The 21,540-nt window shown below is 53.6% G+C and overlaps 1 protein-coding gene across 1 annotated transcript in view; it reads right to left on the minus strand.

Annotated features, from left to right (window-relative positions):
* Positions 1-21,540, minus strand: part of ESYT3 (extended synaptotagmin 3) — a 59,126-nt gene that overhangs the window by 25,121 nt on the left and 12,465 nt on the right. The window contains 4 exon segments of the mRNA XM_006158197.3: positions 598-664; positions 1,852-1,928; positions 6,244-6,378; positions 8,432-8,473. Of these exon segments, the coding sequence (XP_006158259.1) occupies positions 598-664; positions 1,852-1,928; positions 6,244-6,378; positions 8,432-8,473 (321 nt within the window).

Below are 21,540 nucleotides of genomic sequence, written 5' to 3' on the forward strand. Positions count from 1 at the left end.
TCCAGGACGATGCGCAGGGTGCCCTGCAGCTCCACGGCAGGAAGGGCCGTGAGGGCTGGCCGTGAGGGCCACCCACCTCCCTTCCCACACCGTTGCACACAGCAGGGCTCAGTGCTGCCCCACCTCACACCCGGGCCACCCCAGATGTCAGGACCACGTGCCGCAGGCCACCTGCTCTCACAACAGAGCCCAGCGGGCACCGAGGCCTGGATGCAGCTGCCAGCCTCTGCCAGTAACCAAGGGCCCCAAGCTGGCCCCACCACTGCCCAGCGTCAGGCCAGCCGGCATCGGGGCCTGGGTGTGCTTTCAGCCCTGGCTCACTCCTCTACTCCCGGGAGGAGCATTTCCACCTCGGGACCCACTCCTGAGCTAAGCAGTGGCTCTCATCGCTCCAGACACGGGACCCCAAGCCCTTGGCGCACTCTGTAATCAGACGCAGGAGGGGGATGCTTCATCACACCTGGCCGCCGCTCTCTGGCCTGCGACCTCCAGCCACAGCTCTTGGATTGCCACCAGCCTGCGTGGTGTCATGCCACCACCTCGGCTGGCCCCAGCACGGGCAGCTTCCTGCCCAGCCCTGACCTGCCGTTCACCCACCTGGATCCCGTTCACGCCGGCCTGAATCTTCTGCAGCTCCACGCTGATCTCGCAGTCCCCGATGTAGCTGCAGACAGGAGGGGGGTGTGGGGGTGGGGGAGGGCTGGTTCATGGGCTCGGAGAAGTTGGGACACTCCGCTGGTGTCCTAGAGCTCGAGTCTGGGCACCCGGCCACAGGCCTGAGGTCTGCTCACTCAGCTCCGCCCAGACCTGCTGCACCCCTGCCCCGCCCCCCGCCATGGCCAGGTCTGAAGCAGCCCACATGCTGCTGTCCCAGGGTGTTCCTGGGCCCTGGCAGTGAGGCTCTGGCTGTGAGGACAGGAGCCCGAGTCCTGCTGGTGGCTCCTGCCGGGTGACAGGCATGGGGAGACCAGGATGGCTCCCCTTTGGGGAGAGCTGAAGGACCCCTGTGAAAGGACTGATGGGACTAGGGGAAGGGAGGGCAGCTGTCAGACATCCGCAGGATGCGGTGATGTGGGGCGGGGATGATGCGTGCCCCGAGTGTGCAGGGGCGAGCAGACGGCTGCCCGGGAGGCTAAGGGGCAGGTGGCCTTGATGAGCCCCAGGTATTCACACATGGCAGGGCCACACACTCGAGACCAGCCCCTAAGTGGGGATGGGGGTCCTAGAATGGGCTCCTGGCTGCCCACGTGCTATCAGCACCAGCTTCTGGGCCAAGGACAGGAAACATGAGACACCAGAAAGGAACTCCAGGACCTTGGGAGTTGATCCTGTGTCTTTTAAAGCACAATTCAAATCTTACCACCTCCAGGAAGACTTCCTAGATTGAACTTCCCTTCTTCCTGACTCAAGCCCATTATGTACCTCATGTAATAAGGTGCCCTTGCCCAACGCCCTGAACGAGTCACTCATGTGTCTGCACCCTCTGGTTTCCTGAGGTGCCACAGAGCCCAGGTCTCCAGCCTGGGCCTCACCCACAGACCCCGCCTCATCTTGTCACAGTGGCTCCCTCTCACCCCTCTGAGGCAGCTGGTCTGACCCCAGGTGACCTGTGGGTACCCTGAGCATGCCACAGGATGGAGAAGCCACACCTGGGACAAGGGACCAGACAACAGCTGCCCCAGCCACTCATTCTCCTGAAACTTCTCCCCTGAGCGAGGACTTTGTATGCCAGCTCTGGGGAAGGGTGTCCTGTGAGGGGTTACACCCCAAATCAAAGTGCATACACGCTACCCCGTCTTCAAACCGACGGTGCCCACAGAGCGTCCCCAGCACCCCGAGGCCCCTGCTCACCAGATCTGCAGGTCCAGGGCCACCTGTCTCCGGTTGCATTTGTTCGTGTGTGCCTGGACGCCGTTGACCCTGGGGCACTGAGGAGACATGCAGGGCTGGGTCAGCAGGGCTCTGCCAGCAGGGGGCGCCACCGTAAAGTGCCCACTACCCTCCGTGCCCGCCCAGCTCTCTCTGCCCACCTCAGGCATCTGCTGAGTCTACTCGGGCAGGCCTGGGGGGCAGGTGGGGGCGAGGCCTGGCAGCCTGTCCTCGTGGGCACTCAGCCCAGCAGAGGGGACACAGGGCAGGGGCTGCCCGTGTCACACGGAGACCGGGAAACTTCAGGAACACAGCCCAACCCAGTGTGGAGTGGCGGGAGGCTAGTGGAGGCTTCCTGGAGGAGGAAGTTTTTTTTTTTGTTTTTGTTTTTCTTTCTGTTTTTGCTTTTTATATGCAGGAGTATATTTTCCCAAAATACATAACCAGTCAAAGGAACGCTTCGCGAGTGCGTGTGTCGCCCTGGCAGGGCCAGGCCTCCTCTCCGTCCCGTGATTTCAGTATGTGTGCTACGAAGCACGGAAGGAGCGTTTGGACCAAGCTGGCAGATGAGCAGAACCTGGCCTAGACGGGCAGCGGCAGCCAGGGTCGCTGGCCAAGGGGTCTGGCCCTCAGATTCAAAGTGCCCACTGCAGCTGGGGTCCCCAGGCTCTGGGGGAGACCTGAGCTCCTGGGTAGGCATCTCCTGCTATCAGCTTCCTCCTCCCCCAAGGCTTCTCCTCTCTCCCTGTCAGGTAGAGTGCGTCAGCTCCTCACTCACCAGGGACAAGAAACCGATTTCATTTGAATGCAAATTAATGAGACAGGCTGAAAAGAGGGAGGGGCAGTGTTCACTGCTATCTGCATTTAGTTTGAGGAGAAAGGGACAGTGTTCACTGCTATCTGCATTTAGTTTGAGACACATTCCCCTCCCCAGAGGTTTTTGCTATAGGGCACGGGCACTTGCCAGAAAGCCAGAGTCAGAGAGACAGAAAGCGAGAAATCCCCCCCCAGGGGGGATGGCCACGCTGCAACCCCTTCTCCTCCATTCTCCTCTTGGGATCTTGGACACGCACGCATGCACCCGCGCCTGGCGTTGAGTTTAAGCCACCGGGTCCGGGACTCGAACCGCAGTCGACTATGTGGGAGTCCCGCGACACAGCCATTACGCTAACTGCTGGTCCCTTGAGACACATTTTTAAAAACGAATAGAGATAGGGGTGGGTAAGCACCGTAGTGACTAAGGTGCTGGACTCCCACATGGCCGACTGTAGTTCGAGTCCAGGACCTGGAATCTTGCTTTCTTGCTTTCCCTTTCTCTGTTTCTCTCTCGTCAAATTTTAAAAAACAATAACAACAAACGGAACTAAATAAACAAGTAATTCTTGGGGAAAAAAAAGGCTAGAGATAGATGCACAGATACATAATTAAGCAGATAGAGCCAAAGGTAAACTCCCGCACCATCAGATGACCAGGCCGGCCGGCCCGTGGCATGGTGGTGACGTGAAGGCAGCTGGATCCCACACGGCCGACTGCGTCGCTCGAGATCCACACCTCGTGGCTTGAAAAACAAACAGGTACATGTGCACGTGTGCCCAAAGTCCTGAAATGAGAAGGGACTGCAGTGTGGCCATTCTCACTTTCCTTCTCCCTCTGGCAAGCACGCATCCTGGAGCAAGCTAGAATCACTTAAAATCCGCATGGGCGGTGTGTGGCCGTCACTAAGCGGTTCTTTCAAAATGTCTGTGTTTGAAGTTTTTTATAAAATGTGGGAGGAAAAAATGAATCAACCCTATGAGAGAAAAGAGCCCCTTACCCTCGTATTCTCTCCACAGAAAGTGAGGTTTGCCATTGCCATGTCACAGGAAAAGATTCTTAAAAAGTACAGGCCCAAAAATGCCAGGAGGAAATATCGCAGGGACGCGCTGGCCAGTTAACAGAAAACAGCACGCAGAACCTTCAGTCTGGAACAGGGAGGACCTGCCGGCTTTTACAATGTCTGTGGCTTCTTTTCTCGTTTGGTCTCATATTTACTTAATACTAATTTTGGTCATAATGTTGTATTTTCTTTCTTTCTTATTTTTTTGGAGAGGTTTTTGCTATAGGGTGTGTGTGCTCGCCAGAAAGACAGGGAGAGACAGAGAGATAGAAAGTGAGAAATCACTCCCCAGGGGGGATGGTCACGCCGCAATCCCTTCTCCTCCATTCTCCTCTCGGGATCTTGGGCATGCATGCACACGCACCAGGCGTGAGTTTAAGCCACTGGGTCTGGGACGCGAACCGCGGTCGACTACGTGGGAGTCCAGAGACATAGCCATTATGCTAACTGCTGGTCCCTCTTTCTTTAAGTTTGTTTTTTTGCCACAGAGCATGTGCACTAGATGGAGAAAGACAGAGGGGGAAAGCGAGAATCACCCGCCAGGGGCACGGCCACACTGCAATCCCTTTTCATTCTCCCCTCGGGATTGTAGACATGCACACACATACCCAGTGTGATTTTTCAAGCTACCAGGTACTGGACTCGAACCGCAGTCAGCAGTGTGTGGCTCCAGCACCGTACTTCCCCTGGCCCTCTGTCCCTTTTCCTGAGGTGAGTACCCAGAACTGCAGAAGCTCAGGCCATCTGCAGAGCCTGTGGCTCCTCCCTGGGGGCCGCAGAAGCCCAGTAGGAGGAAGGGGTGTGCCCAACCTCCCCAGGGGGCCTGTGCTGGGGAGGGCTGACTAGCCCCCCCACCGATGGAGCTGGCCATCCCCAAGACCCTCGCCTGCACAGACAGGTCCTGGGGGGCTGCCTGCCTCGAGGCCCCGACCACACAGAGGAGTAACCACTGAGCATGCCTGGCCCAGGGCTCTGCTAGGAGGGCCCAAGCTAGAATTTGGCCTCCACTGGCCCTCCCAGCTCCACGCCCCTCAGCACGGCCTTGGACAGGATGCAGCCACACCACGCAGTCCTGAGGCCAGGCCTGCGGGTCATGCTTCACAGCCTCCTTTAGAAGTGGGTCCTTTCCTTTTATACCCAAGGAAACAGGCTCAGAGAGGTGAAGTCTCCAGCCCAAGGTCACCAAGCACAGAGCAGACCTGGGCAGACAGAATCAGAGGGAGCTGGGAGCACTCCCAGTGAGGGAGGGGGTATGGGGCCCTCCTAGGTCCTGGCCAAGCCCAGGATGGGGGTCAGTACGGGAAGGAGGGGAGATGAGGAAGGGAGAGGAGAGGGAGGTAAGAGGAGCCCGGCGTGCGGGCTTTGAATGCCAGGACTGGAGTCAGGTATTTCTCCCGCGGGGCTGAGCTGTCTGCTTGGCCACCAGGCTGCCCCCAGGTCCTCCTGATGAGGCCACCTGCTAGCAGTGCCCGCCCAGAACACTGCCGCGGAGGAGCAGCCTGGCCTGGTGGAGCATGCGGCAGTCTGCTGGCTTCCTGGCTCCCAGCCCACAGAATTCCTCAAAACCCAGCTCAGCACCCGCCTCCTGGAAGTCTTCCCTGACTACCACAGCCCCTCCGCCCTCCACTCCGACCTCACACATTCCTCTGCGTGGAGCGTACACATACTGCCACGCTGCTGCCTCAGTTTACATGTCTGCCTCCTGCAGCAGGAGCGCACCCACGCCTGACTGCGTGCCCGGTGCTCAGTGCACATTCAGTAATTCAGACGTGAAGGAAACCAGGAGTGAGCACACGAACCCGCAGAGGCCGAGCAGCACAGCTCGGGGCCTCGGCCTCGGTGCAGGCGCCCTACGCACCTCCCACGTGGGGCTGAGCACAGGACTGGAGCACCAGACCCCCGAGGGGCTGGCCCTGCTCTGTCCCTGCCTGCTCCAGGGCAGGCTGGTGTCATGCCTCTGAGCTACAGGTGGGGGCTGGCACAGCGACCCCGTCTGGGAGCATTCGGGATGATCAAAATGAGACTCCTGTCAACGGGCACTTCGGGGCAGGAGTGGGACACCGGGGGAGTGGAGGGAACAGGAAGCCCAGTCTAGAACAGGGACCACGGCGCCAGGCATGCACCCATGAACTTCCCGGCCACAGACCACCTCACCCTGGATGCCTGCTGACCTTCCCAGACCTGGCCTGGGCTCCTCCCCCGACTGCTGGAACCCCCGGTCAGGCCTGAAGGTGTGTGTGCCGCCGGGGATGCCTGAGCTTGGGGACGAGGCCTTTTGTCCTTGAAGCTGCCTGACCACCACTGCATGTTTTCAGAATCTGCTTAAGAAAAGTGGAACTATTGCCCACCGCTCCTTCCTGTCCCCTCTGAGCCAGCCTTCCTGGGGCCTGGAGAGACCGATGGGGGTGTGGGCGAGACAGACAGGCTGGGAGGGACCAAGGGAGAGGGACAGGGCAGGCCGCACAGCCGTCCAGGCGGCCCTCCACCGCAGCACCGACCTTCTGTCCGAAGCAGAGCTTGGTGAAGGTGAACGTGCGCAGGTGGGCGCTCTTCTCCCGGATCTTGGGCTCCAGCTTCTCCCGGAACTTGCTTTCCATGATGATGCTCAGGTAGGGCCAGATCTGGGCGATGATCTGTGAGGACAGGAAGAAGCCCTGGGGGTCGGGGCTGTGCTCTCACTGCCCCTGTGCAGCCTGGTTCTGGGCTGAGGTCCCCATCCCGCCACCTCCCCACCGTCCACCTGCCCCTCACACACGTGATCCCCCGCAGTGCCCCCCTCCCCAGGACACAGGATCCAGCACTCAGCACTTGGTGCCATTCTGTGGGTCACCGTGAAACCGTGAAACCCTCGTCCACTGAAGCTGACACGATGAAGCCCTTTAGTTTCCGGCTAAAACATCATCTCATTCTACACTGTGGGGGGAACAAAAGGTAGCAGGTGCCGGAGGTTTAAGAAAAATGTACAGATTAGAAATTAGTTTGCAGGAGGCCAGCCAATGGCATAATGGTTACATTGCTGGACTCCCACATAGTTAACCATAGTTCAAGTCCCCTGGTCGCTTCAAACTCATGCTGGCGTGTGTGCCTACATGCCCAAAATCCCAAGAGGAGAATGGAGAAGGGATTGCGGCGTGGCCATCCCCCCTGGGGGTGGTTTCTCATTTTCTCTCTGTCTCTCCAGCGACTACACGTGCCCTATAGCAAAAATCTCTCTTAAAAAATTAATCTGCATGGACTTTGTTTTCGAGCAATCGTCATTAAAGGCAGCCTTGGCGTATTTCTGCAGCAGAGTGACTGCTGGAGCTGGTCTGGGGACCAAGCGGGACTTGGGAGAGCGGATGGCAGGGGCAGCTGATGAAGGTGTCATCAGAGGGGTGTCTAGAGGGGCTAGCAGCAGCTGTGTTGGATTGGGTGCGGGACTAGCGGCAGGGGGGGGCTCTTGGGGGGGGGGGGGGGGGGTCCTGTTGGGTGAGGACTAGCGGCAGGTGCGTCCTGTTGGGTGAGGGGCTAGTGACAGGTGCGCGTCCTGTTGGGTGCAGGGGTGCTCCCTCTTCTGTCCCATGGGCCTGGGCCTTCCTCGGCCATGCCTCCAAAAAGGAGTGGAAACGCCTAGGGCTGTGAGATGCCACTGTTTCTGCCTCTCCCAGAGGCCTCTCCCGAGCCCAGGTTCTAAATCTCTAGGGGCTGGTCCCGTCTTCTTTTCTGGCTGGGCTGCCATTCCTGGAGTGCCTCATGAGAACATTAGGACATCCCTGGTATGTGGTTTGTCTACACCGCCAACAAGGGTGGGCGCCCCGTCCCCACAGCCCAGCTCTCCAGCGCCTCGCGTGGGCCTGCGTGTGTGAGTCACTGAAAGACGTCAGGCAGGCAGGGATCCAGGACCCAGTTCACACACACGGGAGCCACCTCAGGGTTCGCGCCAGAGGCCGGGCCCTCCACTGGTCCACAGAAACTGGTCACTCCTCCTAATGCAGGACCAGCCAGCTGGCATGGTGGCTAGATGGCTGGATGACACACGGCTGACTCCACAGTTCAAATCCCGGACCGGTGGCTTGAAAACATGCTAGGCCCATGTGTGCAGGAGAAGAGAATGCTGTGTGGCCATCCTCCCTGGAGGGGATTTCTCACCCCCACTTTGAATGGAAACGCCCTAACCAAGTTTAAAAAATAAATAACAAGGTTGGGGATTGCAGTGGGGCTTTCGCGTGACAGGTGTGAGCAGATGACCGCAGGGCTGGTTCCCCGCCAGTAACGTGGGGACTGGTCTGGAAGGGATGGGCCAGCTGCCCCACCACGGTCAGGGCGCCTGGCGGAGCCGGGGAGCTACTTGGTTAATCTAGAGCAGTCCCAGCGGTGTCTCATCAGGGTCCCCTCCCCTAGGAGGGCACTCGCCAGGTGGGCCAGTGCAGAGCTGCGCCTCCTGTCCTCTGTATCTCCTAGGTTTGCTGCTGTGCCCTGCATTATTTAAACTTATTTTAAAAAGAAAAAGTAAGAGTAGCGAAGCATACCATTCTGGCCAGTGAGGCAGGGGAGAGGCTGCCACTCCAGCGGAAGGGCCACTGCTGCTCCTCCTGGACAAGGGGACTGCCTGGAACCCGGGCCTCTGTCCACACCCTGTGACCTGGCTGCCCTCCCGCAGGCTGGAGGATGAGGCCTGAAGTGAGTTCACTGCGCGCCTGGCCTTACCTTGTTGGCCCACTCGACCCGCTCCACGTCCGGGAAATGGATCTAGGGAGCAGAACCCCCGAGGGGAAGTTAGACTCCACAGTCAGACCCTGTGGGTGCCGCCAAGTTCTCAGTTCTGCCCGCCAGCTCCCTCTTCCTCCCGCCCACCTGTGTGATGGCCACACATGCTCTCAGCACCCACAAGGCCCCAGGCGACTCAGCGGGCCCTGCCCTCAGGAGCGCACCAGCCAGTGGGGCAGGCCACAGAGAGCCTGGGTGCAGGCTGGGGACAAGGTAGGGGCTGGAGGTGACTGCAGGGGCTCACCTGCCCTCCCTCCCCTCTGTGGAGGCCATGAGGGTGAGAAGCAGAGGAGGTGCCCCATAAATTCCTTGTTTGCATATGCAAATCAGCCCCCTCATCCCTGCTAAGGCAGATCCCTCCCATCCTGGACACAGGATGACGCTCGGCTTGCTCCTTGTTCTTGGCTTGCTCCTTGCACGTCAGTCCCCTATTATTTATTTATTTATTTATTTGGAGACGTTTTTGCTATAGGGAGCGTGTACTTGCCAGAAAGAGAGAGACAGAGAGACAGGAAGTGAGACATCATCCCCCAGCGGGGATGACCAAGCCGCAATCCCTTCTCCTCCATTCTCCTCTCAGGATCTTGGGCACATATGGGCACACACGCACACACACACGCACCCGGTGTGAGTTTAAGCCACCGGATCCAGGACTCGAACCGCAGTCGAATATACGGGAGTTCAGCGACGTAGCCATAACACTAACTGCTGGTCCCAAGTCCCCTATTATTATTATACATCGCCCATCACATCGTCCCTCACATTGTCCCTTCCAGAGAACTAGAACAACGCAAGCATTCTCTAGGCAAAAAGTAGACGATTTTATGAAGGAAGGCGGGTGGGATGCCCTGGCCTGCAGTCCAGTAGTTTCTGACTATGTGGCCACAACCTTGGGCACTCCACCAGCCATGGGTCCTGGTGAGTGACAAGAAGAGGGCAGTGTGGGGGCCAGCGCATGACAGTGCCCTGGCTAACCCTGTCTGCTCTGAGTGCCTCCAGCCTCCGTCAGGAGCCTCAGTGTGTACCCGCCCGGGACCCTCTCACCCACGCAGGTCTGTCTCAGGGGAGGACGGACCAGTAGGGCCATACGAGTACATGGCCCCTGGCCACGAGCCTCGGATCACTAAAACGCCGTCACTGCCCATGCTCGGTCCTGGGCCTGAGGCCAGAGTGGGATCAGATCCGCAGTGGGCCTGGGAGCACCACGGCGGGGAAGGGGCTGCCCTGCCACCTGGGCTCAGGAGCCTATGCCCAGGAACGGAGCAGGTGTGTCTGGGCAGCTCACACCTCCTGCACACACGCCAAGTGCCAGCCCCTGGCCTAGCTCGGATGTGGCCCTGGGGACTCGACTGCACACCTGAGCTGAGACCAAGCACTCAAAAGGACAGTCATTTTCAAAGGAAGAGACAGAACAATCTGATTCTCGATTTCTGCCATAGGGCCTGTGTGCTTGCTGGAGAGACACACAGAAACAGAGAAAGTGGGAGAGCACCTCCCGGGGGATGGCCACACCACAGTCCTCTCTCCTCCGTTCTCTCAGGATTCTGGGCCCCACACACGTGCACCTGGGGTCCAGGACTCAAACCGTCGGGTTGGCCTCATGGGAGTCCAGCACCTTGACTGCCGTGCCACCTGCTGGCCCAGGAGCAGTTTTTAACGGCCTGAGGTCAGGGACACTGGTGCTGCTGAGACTTCTGGGACACGTGCCTCAGTCTCTCCAGCTCTACGCGGTGGCCTACACTAATATTCCCAGGTGCTGAGGAAAACACCCTGCTGCACCCCAGGGGAACCAGCGTCCCCCAGGAACAGGGGGAGGGGGACCCCGGGGAGCGGGGAGCAGCCAGGAGCCACAGCCCGCCCTGCTCTGTGCTCCCTCAGCCGCCCAGTCTGACCCCAGGCTGGGAGCTGGCGAGAGGAGAGAGGAGGGATGGCCCCTCTCCCTGTGCTGCCACTGCCAGTACTAAAGGGCAAACCCTGGCACGGGGAGCGCCCAGCATCATCCCTGCGACTTCCCTCTGCGACCTTTCGGTCCCACCACCTTGGCCTCTTCCCGTCTGCCGAGGGCCTGCACGTGTCCTTGCTGGGACTGAAATTCTGCTCTGCTACCCTCCTTCACTGTCACCACCTGGGACGTCACTGCTTCCTAGACGCCTGTCCAGGACGCCCAGGCTGTTTAGGGGCATGTCTCTAAACGGGGCTGCTGGCTCCCCACGGCATGGCCCCTGGATGCTCAGGAGGGCTGATGGCTTTGTCCCCTGCCAGAGCCCGTCCCTGTCCCTTGCATATCACCCTCCCATGCACATGCAAACAATGAACGCAAGGCTCTCCTGCTAGGAAGCTCCAGGCTGGTGCAGGAGGCAGTTAGCCACCGTCCTAGCGCGGGGCCAGCCCGGACAGGGCAGAGCAGTCTGGCACCATGGCACCCCTTGGTCACTTCTGCTCCCTGCTGCCCACGCCTGCAGGCTGGTCCTCGTCCCTCCTTCCAGCCCAGCCACGGCCCTTCCATCTGCCCTGGTGCTTCTGCACCCTCGGGACCTGGCAGTTCTGGAAAGGGGATCCGGCTTGGCAGGTCCAGCCCCGGCCGCTCGGGGGCTGTCAGACGGGCAGGTCCAGCCCTGGCAGATGGTGCAGTGGTTAAGGGCACTGGACTCCCACAGCCCCCGCCCGGAGGCTGAGCTGCCTCCCGCCGCCTGCATCAGAGGACAGCAGGTGGGGCCCTCCAACTTATTTTTATCAAGCTCCTGGCATGATTCTGGGGTTTTGTCAGGCTTGGTTGGGAGGTGTCCACGACCAGTCCACCTCCTGCATTAAGGGGACCCACACCCACCCACAGCTGAACCCCCCCCAAGCTTGTACCGATCAAGTTCTAAGGTCTCGCTTGTGACCGCATCTGTATTTCAGGATCCTCACTAAGAAGTTCCTCCTGAGCCCCCTGAAAAGAACAGTACGACAAAAGGGACCATCGAGTCACCCCAGCACTGTGGTCACCCCACGGCAACAGCGCGAGCACAACGACGTTCTTTTGATTCTTTGGGACGCCCCTGAGCACGTTTCATGCAGGAGGTGAGCTCAGAGAGTCTGACGCTCAGAGCGCAGCTACTCATACTGTGTTTTCCTGCGTTCACAGGCAGACCACCCTATTTCTCCATTATGATTGATCTTTAAAACATCTTCTTGGGGGGACCAGTAGATGGTGTGGTGGTTAAGGGCACTGGACTCCCACATGGCCAACCATGGTTCAACTCCCGGACCTGGCAGCTTGCTTTCTCTCTCCCGTTCTCACTCTGTCCCTCTCTGGTCAAATGAAAATAAATAAAGTTAAAGAAAATAATTGTTTTTAAAAACATCTTGGGACCAGCACATGGCATAACAGTTACATTGCTGGACTCCCACATGGCTGACCACGGTTCAAGTCCTGGATCAGAAGGTTTGAAACTCACGCCAGGCCTATGTGCTCAAGATCCCAGGAGGGAAACAGAGAAGGGATTGTGGTGTGGCCATCCCACTGGGGGATGATTTCTCGCTTTCTGTCTCCCTGTGTTTCCTTGTCTTTCCAGCAAGCTCATGTGCCCTAAAGTAAAAATAACTCTTAAAATTTTTTAAAATAAAATTGTGTTGAAAAAAATCTTTCCCCAAGTCAAATTCTGTTATCCTATGTTTTTATCTCTTGACTTCCACACTGAGGTCTTTAATCTCTCTGTGGTTTTTATAAAATATAAAATTAGGAATATAATTTGATTTCTTTCCCTCCAACTTTCACTAACGCAGTATTCTGTCATCGTGTACAAAGCAGTTCCAAAAACATCTCTTTCCTTGACTTGTGAAGCTACTTAGCTCAAAACCTCGCTCCTGGCGCATACTTTGGTGTGTTTCTGGGCTTGTGCGGCCATATCCCTGGGAGTAATTTCTCACTTTCCCCCTCTCTCTCTCCTTTTTTAATTTATTTTTTTTTTATAGGGCGCCTGTGCTCACCGGAGAGACAGACAGACAGCAAGAAACCAGCCCCCAGGGTGATGGCCACGCCGCAATCCCTTCTCCTCCATTCTCCTCTCGGGATCTTGGGCACGCACGCACACGCACCTGACATGTTTCAAGCCTCAGGGTTCAGGACTTGAACTGTGGTCAGCCACGTTTAGTCTGGCACCTTAACCACTACACCACCTGCTGGCCCTTTCTCCATCTCTGACAGCGCACAAGCCAGTTAGCAAATTAAAAAAAAAAAATGGTATTTCATTTAACTGCTGAAATGTGTTAGTAGTGCAAATTGCTAAATGCATTAACAGTTGTAACTGTCCTATGTGTATGGGTAAGTAGGTTAGTGACACACATTCATAACCCACACAATCAGTTTCGTCTTTTTGGTTCCCCATCCTTTGGTTTCTTATGTATATCGGGTTGTCGGCAAAGTCGTGCCGCATTTCTGCATCGGGAAACAGAAAGCACAGGCCAGTCTTCCTCTCCCGCTCCCTCGGCCAAGACGTCTGGTGTTGGGGTAAGCAGCAGCAGTGAGGGCAGCATGTCTGTCTTGTTCCTGACCATAAACAGAAGTTTCCAAAGTCTTTCCATTACACACTTTTTTTAAAAAAAATATTTTTAAGGGAACCAGCAGTTAGCGTAATGGCTATGTCGTTGGACTCCCATGTAGTCGGCTGCGGTTCACGTCCCGGACCCGGTGGCTTAAACTCACGCCGGGCGCGTGTACGTGCGTGCCCAAGATCCCAAGAGGAGAATGGAGGAGAAAGGATTGCGGCATGACCATCCCCCCTGGGGGGTGATTTCTCGCTTTCTGTCTCTCTGTCTCTGTCTGGCGAGCGCACGAGCCCTATAGCGAAAAACCTCTTGAAAAAAAAAATATTTTTTTAAACTTTTAAAAAAAATTATTTACTCATTTTTAAAATGTGACCAGAGAGGGACAGAGTGTGAGAGAGAGAAAGGAAAAGTGAAAAAACAAGCTGCCAGGTTCGGGACTCAAACTATGGTCAACCATGTGGGAGTCTAGTGCCCTTAACCACCATACCACCTGCTAGTCCCATAAAACACATTTATTTATGTATGTGTTGTGGTTTTCAAGTCACCGGGTCTGGGACTTGAACTGGAAGTTGGCCATGTGGGAATCCAGCACCTTAATCACCATACCACCTGCTGGCCCTCACACACACACTTTTTTTTTTAAGATTTTTTTTTTTTTAATTTAACTTTCCTTCCTTCCTTTTTTACTTTGACCATAGAGGGACAGAGTGAGAGAGGGAGAGAGAGATGGAAAGTGAGAAAGGTCCGGGACTTGAACCACGAGTCGCCATGTGGAAGTCTAGCACCCTTAATCATCACGCCACCTGCCGTCCTCTCGATTACACACATTTTTACTATAAATTTTGTAGGACAGCATCTGTCAGTTTGAAGAACTTCTTTTCAATTCTTCGTTTCCTAAGAACCTTCATTAAAAATGAACTTTAGGGAACCAGCAGTTAGTGTAATGGCTATGTCGCTGGACTCCCACGTAGTTGACCGCGGTTCACGTCCTGGACCCGGTGGCTTAAAACTCACGCCGGGCGCGTCTGTGTGCGTGCCCAAGATCCCGAGAGGAGAATGGAGGAGAAGGGATTGCGGCGTGACCCTCCCCCCTGGGGGGTGATTTCTTGCTTTCTGTCTCTCTCTCTCTCTCTCTGTCTGGCGAGTGCACGCACCCTATAGTGAAAACCTCTCCCAATAAATAAATAAATAAATAAATAAAATGACCTTTGAACTATATTTAATACTTTCTTAAGTCTAGTGAGATAATCATGCTCTTTTCCCCCTTGGGTCTATTAGTTTTAGTCACCTTAAGTGATGGTTCTTTCTGGAGCAGAACCCTCTTCAGTTCCTGAGCTACGCCCCACTTGTATAGTTAGTCTGTCTGATGTTTCACTTACATTTCCTGCACTCAGGATTCAAAGTGATTTTTTAAATTTTTGTTCCACACAGTTCACATCTCATTTTGTTACAGAGACTTTACAGTATTGTAAAATGAAGGAGACTGCTTTCCCGATACTCCTGTTTCTTTTTGGAGAGGTTTTTGCTACAGGGCACGTGCACTCGCCAGAAAGACAGAAGAGAGACAGAGAGACAGAAAGCGAGAAATCACCCCCAGGGGGGATGGCCACACCGCAATCCCTTCTCCTCTATTCTCTTCTCAGGATCTTGGGCACGCACGCACACGCGCCCGGCGTGAGTTTTAAGCCACCGGGTCCGGGACTGGAACTGCGGTCGACTACATGGGAGTCCAGCGACATAGCCATTACGCTAACTGCTGGTCCCCTGATACTCCTGTTTCTAGAGCACTTGTATTTATAGGAATTGAAAGCTCCGTCAAGTTTGGCATATCTTACCTATAAAACCATCTGGGCTGAGGCTTCTGGGGTTAATTAATGAAAGGATAACGATATGGTCAAGGTTCTTATCTAGTGGTAATTTTGGCATGTATTAATACATTTTTCTGAAACAGTATCAATTTCAGTTAGGTCTTCAAATTTATCAGTATGTAATTGCTTACATTTTATTATTTTTAATCTGATATATGTGTAATTTCTTCCTTTTTCATTCTATATTTTATTTTCAACTGTTTTTTTTTTTTTTTTTTTTTCATGAATCAAAGGTTGCCAAAGGTTTTGTCTATGGTATTAGCCTTGACAGGAAACTATACAATAGTTTTGCTGTGATGTTAATAATTTTCTTTCTCTGGGGCCGGCAGGTGGCGTCTTGGTTAAGGCACTGGACTTCGCCATGGACAACTGCAGTTTGAGTCCCAGACCTGGCAGCTTGCTTTCTTGCTCTCCCTCTCTCTCTCTCACTCTATCCCTCCCTGGTCAAATTAAAAGGACAAAAAAAAGTATGGGACCAGCAGTCAGCATAACGGCTATGTCGCTGGACTCCCATGTAGTTGACTGCGGTTTGAGTCCCGGACCCAGTGGCTTAAAACCCACGCCGGGGGTGTGTGTGCGTGCGTGCCCAAGATCCCGAGAGGAGAATGGAGGAGAAGGGATTGCAGTGTGGGCACCCCTCCTGGGGGATGATTTCTCACTTTCTGTCTCTCTGTCTCTCTTTCTGGTGAGCACACAAACCCTATAGCAAAAATATCTCCAAAAAAAAAAAAAGTAAGTAAATAAATAAAATAATTCTTAAAAAAAATTATTTTCTTTCTCCTTTTTCTTGAGTTTTAAAACAATTCATTTTCATCTGTATGTTCATTATCTTCTTCCTCTTTGATTTAAATGTGTTGCTCTTTTGTTTCTAGAGTTGATCTTCATGCGTCTTTTATTTTCAATTTTTGTTCTATGATAAATTCAAAGTTTTAAAATTCTCCTAGTTTTTGACATAACATTTGGTTTTTCTGCCTTTTCTTCTAATTTCCATTATGACTTCCTCTTACTGAGTTTCATAGTAACGCTTTATAATACCCAGACACATGAGATTTGTGTAGCTATGTATGACCCTTTCTAATTTCACTTCACTGTGGTCTGAACAACGTGCAGGGTGTGCCAGTGACTGGGCTCCGCCAGCAATTCCTCCACGGCCCGGTGCACGACCAGCTTCGGGGACTGGCCTGTGCGTGATCGAGTCAGCAGCCGTGCCCAGCCCAGCATGCCTCATGCTTGCTCACCCTTTATCTGCTTCGTTTATCATTGGCAGAGAAGGATGCATTAACATTTCCAAGGCCCCCTACTTCCTGATGCAGTTCTGTCAGCTGTTGACAGGACTATTTCAAGCTTCTGGACTGGCAGGTGGAGTGGTGGTTAAGGGCGCTGGACTCCCACATGGCAGATTGCAGTTCGAGTCCCGGAAACCAATTCCTGGTGGCTGGTTTCTCGCTTTCTCTCTCTCTCTCAGTATCCCTCTCTGGTCAAATTAAAATAAATAACTGAATAAATAAAGTTAAATAATTATAACAAAAGAACTATTTCAAGTTTAGATTATGTGGTACACATATGTCCATCATCATATCTTTTTTTAGAATTATTTATATAATTGTATTTATTAATTTATTTATAATTTGACAGAGAGAGAGAGACAGAGAGAGGAAGTGAGAAAGCAAGCCATCAGGTCCAGGACTTGAACCGTGGTCAGTCACGCGGGACTGTCCAGCGCCTTAACCACCACGCCACCTGCTAGTTCGCATCATTATAGCTTAATGACAAAAGTAAGTAAATAAATAAAATAATTCTTAAAAAAAATTATTTTCTTTCTCCTTTTTCTTGAGTTTTAAAACAATTCATTTTCATCTGTATGTTCATTATCTTCTTCCTCTTTGATTTAAATGTGTTGCTCTTTTGTTTCTAGAGTTGATCTTCATGCGTCTTTTATTTTCAATTTTTGTTCTATGATAAATTCAAAGTTTTAAAATTCTCCTAGTTTTTGACATAACATTTGGTTTTTCTGCCTTTTCTTCTAATTTCCATTATGACTTCCTCTTACTGAGTTTCATAGTAACGCTTTATAATACCCAGACACATGAGATTTGTGTAGCTATGTATGACCCTTTCTAATTTCACTTCACTGTGGTCTGAACAACGTGCAGGGTGTGCCAGTGACTGGGCTCCGCCAGCAATTCCTCCACGGCCCGGTGCACGACCAGCTTCGGGGACTGGCCTGTGCGTGATCGAGTCAGCAGCCGTGCCCAGCCCAGCATGCCTCATGCTTGCTCACCCTTTATCTGCTTCGTTTATCATTGGCAGAGAAGGATGCATTAACATTTCCAAGGCCCCCTACTTCCTGATGCAGTTCTGTCAGCTGTTGACAGGACTATTTCAAGCTTCTGGACTGGCAGGTGGAGTGGTGGTTAAGGGCGCTGGACTCCCACATGGCAGATTGCAGTTCGAGTCCCGGAAACCAATTCCTGGTGGCTGGTTTCTCGCTTTCTCTCTCTCTCTCAGTATCCCTCTCTGGTCAAATTAAAATAAATAACTGAATAAATAAAGTTAAATAATTATAACAAAAGAACTATTTCAAGTTTAGATTATGTGGTACACATATGTCCATCATCATATCTTTTTTTAGAATTATTTATATAATTGTATTTATTAATTTATTTATAATTTGACAGAGAGAGAGAGACAGAGAGAGGAAGTGAGAAAGCAAGCCATCAGGTCCAGGACTTGAACCGTGGTCAGTCACGCGGGACTGTCCAGCGCCTTAACCACCACGCCACCTGCTAGTTCGCATCATTATAGCTTAATGACCATCCGTGACAAGCACGTACCATCCTTCTTTGTCTTCATGAAACACAAGGAGAGTTCAAAAACTTTGTAGAAAAATGCAATAAAAGAATGAGTCTGCTTTGGTGCAAGGAAAATTTGAAATCCGTGCAGTTTTTTTACAATACACATCTTCCTTGAACTTTCTGGAGACTCCACACTTGAGTTCTATTTTGTCTAATATGAAAATTGTTACCCTGGCTTGCCTTTGTTTCAAAATTGCCCAGTGAAACACATTTTTTTCATCCCATTTTCAACCCTTTTGAGTTCATGTTATCACGCGTGATTTAATACGCACCCAATCCCTAAATAACCCTATTTTACAGGTAAGAAGACTAAGCTCAGAGATGGTATATGACTTATAATTCCCACTGTGCAGTGCTAAAGCTGAGACCCAGCCTCGGTCTGACCGCAAAGCCTGTACTGCTTCACTGCATCCCACTCTTCTCTTAAGAAGATGGAGTAATTGGGACCAGCAGGTGGCGTTGTGGTTAAGGTACTGGACGTTCCCACATGGCCGACGGCAGTTCAAATCCCGCACTTGGCGGCTTCAAACTCAGGTCGTGTGTGTGTGTGTGTGTGTGTGTGGGTGTGTACGCGTGTGTATCCAAAATCCCAAGAGGAGAATGGAGAAAGGATTGTGGCACAGTCAGCCTCCCTCGGGGGTGATTTCTTGCTTTCTCTCTGTTGAGCACATATGTCCTACAGGAAAAATCTCTCTTAAAAAAATCCTACACACCACTGTTTCCCTGTCTTGTACAAAGTCTGACTTAGCAGAAGATTGCCCTCAGAGGGCCTAAGCCTCACTGTGGGCCACACTTTGTATTCAATAGCTTACAAAAGGCATTCTATAAACACTTCTATTTGAAACTCCCATTACTCTGTAAGGTGACCACCAAAGATATAATTACACCCATTTCACAGATGGAAAGAGGCTCAGAGACTAGTTAGTACTTGCTCAAAATTACCCAGGTGACCAGAACCCAGATCTGCTCATTGGCATGAGATTGGAGTCCAGCCCTCTAAGGGTTTTCTCATCCATTTCCCTTCCTTTTCCTCCACCTAAAATGTCAATATTCAAAGTCCGTTTCTTCCTGTTTTTCTAACCTTTTCCGTGTACAGTTCAAATTCCACCTTGCTAAGCCTCTGTGTTTTCATCAGCAGGGTGGGCACTGCACTGCCAGCCTCACGGCTCCTGGGAAGACCACCCGAGACCCTGCACAGCAGGTGCTCAGTACCTTCTTGGCCCAGCCAACACTGTGGAAGCGGAACTGCCACTGGAAATTGTATAGGCCTGGAAGGGGCAGACACTCCGACCTCTATGACCTCAGGTACATGCAAGGACAAGGTCACTAGGCCAAAGGTCCCCCAGGTCTGCCTGACCCCAAGTCCACGGTTCTCTGAGACTCCTAGCACCTGCAGCGCTTAGACCACACCCAGACTGGGACCGGAGAGCAGGCGCGGACAGAATGCAGCACTGGCGGCTGGGGCAGGAGGAGGAATGGGATTGGTTGATGTTTCTCTGCTCTCCACTGGTTGGCCGAGGGAACTGTGCCCCAGAAAGCTGGCCCAATGCCTGCGAGTTACCGTGTGATGCTCTGCCCAATGGGGGTGCTCCGTAGTGAAACCTGACACAGGGGTCCAGCCAGAGTGGGTTTATGCCTAGAGAAACAGCAAAGGTGCACAATACGGTGGTGGCCGCCATGGACTGCGTCCTAAAGTCACTAAGCTTTTGTTCCAGTCCCTCATGAGGCTGGCAAGGTGTGGGACCAGCAGGGGGAGACACTCATACCCTCTGGCGATGCGAAGAACCAGCAGTGGTTCTCGAACGTTCAAGGTCAAGGGTACCATTGGTTAGGAGGCGGGTTCCTGGTCAGGGTCCCCGAGATGGTGACTCGGGACTGGAAGCCTGTACCTGTAACAGGTGTCTGCCAGGCACTGACTTGGGGGGTGTGGGAAGGTGGGGGGCAGGGCTCCCCAGCTGGAGGACCTGCTCAGGTTCTTCTGCCCCCAGGGCGCCTGACCAAGGCTCCAAAGCCACAGCCTGGTTCTCAAACTGTCACTATGAGAATACTGCCTTGTCACCAAATTCCTGCCCTTTACGGTCTTTAACAAAGGGGACTCTTCACAAATGCAAGGGGCAGAGAGAGCAGATGGCCACACCACTTCCAGTATCCCAGCTGTGCCTGGCTCTGGGGTCTGCTCTCCCCTCTGGAAGGCCAACCGCCCAGGCCACTACCAGCTGCTGGCCAAGAGCAGGCATGGGAAGGGCCACAGAGGCCGGAGCAGGCGTGGCCTCGCTCCCTTCGGCCTCGCGTTACTCACTAAGCGAGGCAGCTACCACCCATGTGGCCAGACCCACGGTCCGAGAGCACGGATGTGGATCGGCTGCTGCGTGGTTCAGTGCTGGAGACGAATTCAGCACTTCAGCCCGCTTCCTCAGTACCCTCTCCACGCCAACCGGTGTTCTGCAGGCGGGAACACCTCCCCAGGGCAGGCCTGGGAAGTTCCCACAATGCCCAGGGACAGAGGCAAGTCACCACAGTGCAGACCCTGCTTTTCCCCTGCTTGACCTCTCAGCGAAGTCTTAACAGTTTACATCACCCCGCTTCCCCCACCTGAGGCCTTTACAACAAAACAGAAGTTTATTTTTTTCTATGTGCAAGACAGAGGGAGGGAGGGTGAGAGAGACAGAAGGCACGCTCAGCAGGGTCGCCACGCCATGGTCCGCCCCCAGCGTTTGCCGGCCCCAGATCCCCGGCACACACGCACGCACACGCCTGGGTCAGGGAGGTCTCTGGGGGTGGACCTAGAACCTTCCCTTGCAGGTCAGCCTCGGGAGCGTGCCATTACCACCGTACCTCCACCCCGCCCCAGCACACTCTTGATGGTACTGGTATACTTGGGACACGCCACAGTCCCTTCTCCTCCATTCTCCTCTCAGGATCTTGGGCACACAGGCACACACGCCCAGTGTAAGTTTTAAGTTGCTGGTTCTGGGACTCAAGCCATGGTCAACAGTGTGGGAGTCCAGCGCCATGACCATTACACCTTCTGCTGGTCCCTGTGCTTGCTTTAAAAAAAAATGTTGGGAGGAGCTGCCTCTGGCATAGCAGTTACATTGCTGGACTATGGGTCGAGTCCTGGACCCAGTGGTTTGAAAATCATGCTGGACACGTGTTCATGTATGCCCAAGATTGTGGGAGGAGAGTGGAGGAGAAGGGACTGAGGAATGGCCATCCCCCCCAGAGGTGATTTCTCACTTTCCCTCTCACTATGTCTGTCTCCTCCCACCCCCTACCCCGGAAGCACACTAAGGCAAAAAAAAACTCTAAAAGAAAAGAAAGAGGGAACCAGCAGTTAGCGTAATGGCTATGTCGCTGGACTCCCACGTAGTCGACCGCGGTTCGTGTCCCGGACCCGGGGGCTTAAAACTCACGCCGGGCGCGTGTGCGTGCGTGCCCAAGATCCCGAGAGGAGAATGGGGGAGAAGGGATTGCGGCGTGACCATCCCCCCTGGGGGGTGATTTCTCGCTTTCTGTCTCTATGTCTCTCTCTGTCTGTCTGGCGAGCGCACGCGTCCTACAGTGAAAAATCTCTCCAAAAAAAAAAAGAAAAGAAAGAAAAAAGAGCTAAATTTTTGGCGGTGGGGTGCTTGATAGGATCTTACCAGCTGTGAGCCCTCCCCGGCCTTCCAGCCAGCCCAGGTCATGGGTGTGCCCAGGGTCTGAACCCTTGGCCTTGCCATGTGGCTCCAGTATTGCACAGCTGTGCCCTACCACCCCCTGCAGCTGGGCCTGGGCTTTATTTCTTAGACCGTGT

This window comes from Tupaia chinensis, unplaced genomic scaffold (assembly GCF_000334495.1).
Source record: "Tupaia chinensis unplaced genomic scaffold, TupChi_1.0 Scaffold000574_1, whole genome shotgun sequence".
NCBI lineage: Eukaryota > Metazoa > Chordata > Mammalia > Scandentia > Tupaiidae > Tupaia > Tupaia belangeri.